The sequence below is a fragment of the Corylus avellana genome, chromosome ca5 (genome assembly GCF_901000735.1).
Source record: "Corylus avellana chromosome ca5, CavTom2PMs-1.0".
In the NCBI taxonomy this organism is placed as follows: domain Eukaryota; kingdom Viridiplantae; phylum Streptophyta; class Magnoliopsida; order Fagales; family Betulaceae; genus Corylus; species Corylus avellana.
Genome location: NC_081545.1, coordinates 7038052 through 7044142, shown reverse-complemented (window position 1 = coordinate 7044142; position 6091 = coordinate 7038052). Strand labels below are relative to the sequence as shown.

The following is a 6091-nucleotide window of genomic DNA, read 5'->3' as shown; positions in this document are numbered from 1 at the left end:
TATATAACATTACCCTTTAATTTATTGGAACCCACGTTAATCATCTAGATTCTAGATTATTCTTTCTCACAACGGGAACAAGAAAAGTAAAGGCGCCAAGACCATAATATAGATGGAATGGACAAATTGGAGTGCAAAATAATGAAAATTGCTGATGAGGAAGCAAAGAGGAGGCACAAATTTGTTTTATTAAGGGCGAAAACTAAAATAATAAAATGTAATCACAAATTAACTTCTTTTTTTAATAAAAATTTCCGTTTTAAAAAAAAAAAATTAAAATTTTTTGTTTAAAAAAAATTGTTTTTTTAAAAAATATTATTTTTAAATTAAAATTTTTCGTTTTTTTTTTTTAAATCAATTTTTTTTTTGAATTTATAGGGGCATTTTTGTCTTATTGCAAGTCTTGGGGAGGACATTGACAATGTTTTGGTAGTTTGGAGGGGACATTGTCACAATTGAAAGTTTGAGGGGATATTGCAATTGGGTGGTAGTTTGTTTTTTATATATTATGTTTTTATTATAATATATAAGGTATGGTAATAAGAATTTAAAATAGAAAACAACAAATAATAACAAATAACATACGTGAATGATAAAAATCTAATTGATGACTATGGGCTAAATTCTAAAATATAAAGAAGAACTTATAAAAAAATTGTTAATATTATCTTAGAATAATTACAAAATCAATCCTTGTGGTTGGGCTAAATGACAAATCACTCTCTATAATATAACATAATAATTAAGAAGTCCCCTCAGCCTAATTAAATTACAACATCGACTATATTGGCAAAATTATAACAAAAAAAAAGTGTTCATAAATTTCATTTGATTACAAAGATGTCAAACAAACAATCAAATTTGACTGAATCAATGCATTCAGATAAATAAAGATAAATCTTTTTTTTATTTTTAACGGGTTGGTGTAAATGTGTAAATGTAATTTATAGCCCTTGTCCACTAGCTTCAACCAGGTGCCATAGTTAAAATTTGAGAAGCAAAATTATAATTTCACTTTTAATAAACAATTTTGTCCCTAAAAAATAATTAATAAGTTCTTTATTATTTCATTTGAAATGGAGCAGAACGGTTTGCAAAAATTGATAGCTCCCGCATTTAATTCATAGAAATCGGGTGTCACAGTGTACGTGTAAAAGAGTAAATGTGACTCCGGGATGAGGGGGAAAAAAGGTTTTATGGCGGTCAAGCTCGACATGAGCAAGGCTTACGACCGGGTAGAATGGAGATTTTTGGCGGCAGCTATGAAGGGTATGGGCTTTGACGAGCGGTGGATTAGATTGATTATGATGTGTGTAACCTCGACAAAGTATGCAATTTTGGTTAATGGTTCTCCTTGGGGCAATATAATTCCTTCAAGAGGCCTAAGACAGGGAGACCCTATATCTCCATATCTGTTCCTAATCTGTGCGGAGGCGCTAAGTGCCATGTTGACAAATGCCCATTATGACAGGAGGCTGTCGGGTGTTCCTACCTCCCGACGAGGTCCCCTTATTAGTCACCTGTTTTTTGCAGATGACAGTTTACTATTTTGCAGGTCTACTCAATCCCAATGGCAGGCCATGACGGAGATTTTGAAGATATATGAAGGGGCATCCGGACAAAAAATGAATGAAAATAAGACCTCCATCTTTTTCAGTAAAAATACTCCATTTGGGGATCGTCGACAGATTTTGGAGTTAGCTGGAATACCCTCCACTCAACGATATGAAAAATATTTGAGGTTACCAACACTTGTGGGGAAATCGAGAACGGCGGCTTTTCGAAGCATTATCGAGCGGATATGGAAACGCCTCCAAGACTGGAAACTTCAGTTCCTCTCTCAAGCTGGAAAAGAGGTCCTATTGAAGGCGGTCATTCAAGCAATCCCTACTTATAGCATGAGCGTGTTTTTATTTCCAAAGTCCTTATGTTTGGAAATAAACTCACTTATGCAAAAGTTTTGGTGGGGCCATAAGATGAAGGAAAACAAAATTGCTTGGATGAGTTGGAGCAAGTTGGGGGCCTCAAAAGGGTCCGGAGGTATGGGGTTTCGGGATTTTAATTTTTTCAACAAGGCCCTTTTGGCGAAACAGGTGTGGAGAATGTGGGAGTCGCCGGACAGCTTTATTGCAAAAATTATGAAAGCAAAGTACTTCCCAAACTGTTCTATCCTAGATGCCCCAAAGGGGAAACGGCCTTCTTTTGCTTGGCGGAGCATCCAAAGCACGTGTGATATCGTTCGGGAGGGTCTTATATGGAGAGTGGGAAATGGGGAGAAGATTCGCATATGGCAAGACAAATGGCTTCACAATCCGAACGACTACATGATACAATCCCAACCGACAGTGCTTGCCCCGACGGCTCGGGTGTGTGAACTTGTGGATAGAGACACCAAATGGTGGAAAACCAACCTCATCGAACAGATTTTTTCTCCGGCAGAAGTTAAAATGATTCTAGCCATCCCCCTTAGTAGCAGAAATCAAGAAGATTGTATGGTGTGGAGGGGTACGGTGAAGGGGGAATTTTCGGTTCGCAGTGCTTACCATTTGCAAAAGAAGAAGGAGGAAGAGGGACGTGGAGAATGCTCAATACGCAGTTCTAGTAGAGCCGTGTGGAAGCTGATCTGGAAATTAAAGGTACCAAGTGTGGAACAAAATTTTCTTTGGAAGGCTTGCCAGGATATATTACCCACCAGAGAAAACCTCCACAAGCGACACATCATAGACGACCCAGGGTGCCCTATATGTGGCCTAGAGGTTGAGACGGTCTTCCATATTCTATGGAGATGCCCATCAGCTATGGATGTGTGGGGTGAAGGGGATCGTAAATTTCAGAAAAGCTCCCTCAATGGTCCTCAATTTGTCCAAGTTGTGGAAAGAATGTTCCAAGTATGTAATCTGGATGAAATGAGACTGTTCGTTGGATTGGCAAGGCGGATATGGTTACGAAGAAATGAGGTGATACATGGAGGTTCTTTTGCCTCTCCGAAAGAGCTGCTTATACGTACAAGGGGGGCTCTATTAGATTTCCAACAAGCCAACGAGACGCCAGTTGTGCCGGGGATACCAGCCAGGCCAGTTCAGGTGATGACTCCTCCGAATGGGTGGATTATTGCACATTGGGACGCTTCGTTGGACACGGACAGAGGACTTATTGGACTGGGAGTGTTACTGCGAGACCACAAAGGGAAGATGATTATGGCAAGAAGTCTCACACGACGGGGTTATCTTAGTGCTATCGATGCGGAGACAATGGCAGCTATTACTGCTGTCCAAATCTGCCGAACCTGGGGTTTTGATAGCACGTTGTTTGTGGGTGATGCACAGCTGGTAGTGGAAGCAGTTCAGCAGGGGGCGCGAGGTTGGAGTAGGCGGCACCCTCTTCTCGAAGACCTTCACCATCATCTGCGTGAATTGTCACACTGGAAGATAGCTTACAGTGGAAGGGAGGCCAATCGGCCAGCACATGAGCTTGCAAGAATGGCAACTAAAAGTGTAATGGATGCTATGTGGGTTGTTGACCCTCCTCTCTGTATTCAGAACCTTCTGGTTCTTGAGGAAGCTATTTTTGATGCTTAATTGGAAATAAAAGTAACACAGTTTATCAAAAGAGTAAATGTGCAAATTGTAATTGATAATTGAAATACACAGTCGACACGGCCCACATGCACCTACTCAACTCAATCACTCGTACGTATAATAATGAGTCCACATGCTTTTTTCTATTGAAATTTGAAAGTGTGACAACACCTCACATGCATCACACGTACATTTATCAACGGTCAACATATTACCTTTAATAAGCAATAACTCTATCCACACTAAGTGAGCGTTGTGAGTTACTCTTTCAATTATCACTTCAGTCTCCAGCGTAGCAGAGGGAAAGATAGCAGGAATTAAGAAGAAGATTTAGAAGAAAAAAGTACCCAACGTGAAGCCGGGGATATACGGTGATAGGGGCGTGGTAGGTACAAAAGGTTATGCAATGCGTCAATCATTACTTTATTTTTAGTTTTGGATAACTATTGGTTTGAAATTAGCTGGAATCTCTCCAAGTTTTAAGGCAATTCAAAAAATTAACATGTTGTAGGGGTTAAAAAGCATGCAAGAACATTGTGGCTTTTTTGTACCAAGAAATCTTGATGGGTATAGTATAGAACCAGAATGTTTTGCAATGAGATGATAAGCATCCTCAGTGTGCGTGAAATGATAAAAAATTTCAGTTAAATCAGTTACCTGTCTGCATGCTTAATTTGTTCGTAATGATAAGCCATAGAAGAAAAATCAACTGTAGTATATTGTCTGCAAGTTGGTTGCTGTCTTCCATCTTGTTCTTGTACATATTCTTCTTGTTTTCCTGTCGTGTGGATTATTGCTATGCCACAGATACTTTAAAGAAGGGCGAGTGGATTACTGACGATGGAAATCAAACAACCCTTGTCTCCAGTGGCGGAACGTTTGAACTGGGATTCTTTACCCCTATCAACAGCTCTAGCCACAATAGATACTTTGGGATTTGGTATCACAAATGGGATCAACAAACAGTTGTATGGGTTGCCAACCGAGCCGACCCAATACTTAACGGTTCCACTGGAACTTTTGGAATCGCAGAAGATGGCAACCTCAAGGTATTGGATACCACTGGAAAACAAGATTATTGGTCTGTGGATTTTGGTTCCTCGTCTACAAATCGGACTGTGAAGCTCATGGATTCTGGAAACCTAGTCTTTAGCGATGAAGATGATCAATCGGCGACGAGTCTATGGGAGAGCTTCCAAAATCCAACTGATACAGTTCTTCCAGGTATGAACATCTCTGAATTCCTGTCATTGACTTCATGGAAAAGCGATGGTGACCCGGGATTTGGGCAGTTCATGTTTAATCGAAATCTAGAAGTGATTGGGGGGGGGGTGCATTTCGTGGCTACGTTTACGTTATCTCAAAAGATCGTGACACAGGAGTGGATTACTGGAGAAGTAGTTGGATACGAGGCAGCTCAGATAAAATGCCCGATGACATATATAACTTGTTATCAAATAGGAGCAATCGCGGGAATTTTAGTTACGAAAGGATAGTGATGAGTTATACGGGGGAATTACAGTACTATCGGAGCTCGGGTGTGGACCAGCTGGGAAATTGGTCTTTGATTTGGAGAAAGCCGGAAGACAAATATTGTAGCATTTACAATTTTTGTGGGAATTTCGGCAGCTGCAATATTAACAATAGGCCACTCGTATGCAAATGTTTACCCGGGTTCCACCCTAATTTCCCTAAAGATTGGGATAATTCTCGAGATTTTTCTGGTGGGTGCACAAGAAATTCGAGATTATTTGACGAAAGAGACATGTTCTTGAGCTTAAATATGATGAAAGTGAGCAACGAAGACTATTATGTAGCGGTTCCGAATGATACAACATGCAGAAGGCTGTGCCTTAACAACAACCAGTGCCAGGCTTATTCAAGTCCGCACCCAGTATGCATTATTTGGACTTCGGATCTAAGTGATCTTCAAGAGGAGTACATAGGCGGTTTTAACCTCTCTATCCGCGTTGCGAAATCTGATATAGGTACTCCTTTTACACATTGGAATATGCTGGGATTTATTTAGTGCAAGTATTTTTCTGGTAATTAAAAAAATCATCATTCGTGTTAAAAACAAAGTGAGAAACAACCTCTCCTGGTATGTGTTAGGTGTGACTTGCCACCCATCACACATGGGCCCCACTAGTTCTCTACTCCTTTTGGGTTTAGGAGACTTTTGTCCAAGTTTGTTTTGAAGTCCTTCTCCTATGTGTAATTAGACTCCTTGTTTGACTTATAGTAGGAGTCCTAGACCAATAAGTAAAAGGAGAGTTAAGCTTCTATATAAGGAACAAAGCACAAGGTGAATTTGTGTGTGTGTGCCAAAAACGTGAAGCACCAAAGGGAGGAGAAAAAAGAGAGAATTTGAGAGAAGGAGGTACAAGGGCAGCAAAGGTGTTTTCTTCTTAGTGGTTTTTGGAGGAGCCAAAAACAAGTGATTAGAAGAAAAATGGTGCTGCAGAGTGAGAGAAGAAAATAGAGATCAGCCGCCATCCGTTCCAGCAAAAGAA

The 6091-nt window shown here is 40.0% G+C and overlaps 3 protein-coding genes across 3 annotated transcripts in view; all 3 read left to right on the top strand.

The window, feature by feature from the left end:
• Positions 1-1196: 1196 nt before the first annotated feature.
• LOC132181678 (uncharacterized) lies at positions 1197-3232 on the top strand. The gene is made up of 3 exons (XM_059594918.1): positions 1197-1856; positions 2094-3083; positions 3146-3232. The coding sequence occupies exons 1-3, from the start codon at positions 1197-1199 to the stop codon at positions 3230-3232; spliced, it is 1737 nt and encodes a 578-aa protein (XP_059450901.1).
• A 19-nt stretch (positions 3233-3251) lies between these two features.
• LOC132181677 (uncharacterized) lies at positions 3252-5525 on the top strand. The gene is made up of 2 exons (XM_059594917.1): positions 3252-3548; positions 4223-5525. Exons 1-2 carry the CDS (start codon positions 3252-3254, stop codon positions 5072-5074), a joined length of 1149 nt encoding a protein of 382 aa, XP_059450900.1. The 3' UTR covers positions 5075-5525.
• Positions 5077-6091, top strand: part of LOC132181676 (G-type lectin S-receptor-like serine/threonine-protein kinase At4g03230) — a 4126-nt gene continuing 3111 nt past the window's right edge. The window contains exon 1 of the mRNA XM_059594915.1: positions 5077-5566. Coding sequence (XP_059450898.1) covers positions 5077-5566 — 490 coding nt within the window. The remainder of the gene's footprint in view (positions 5567-6091) is intronic.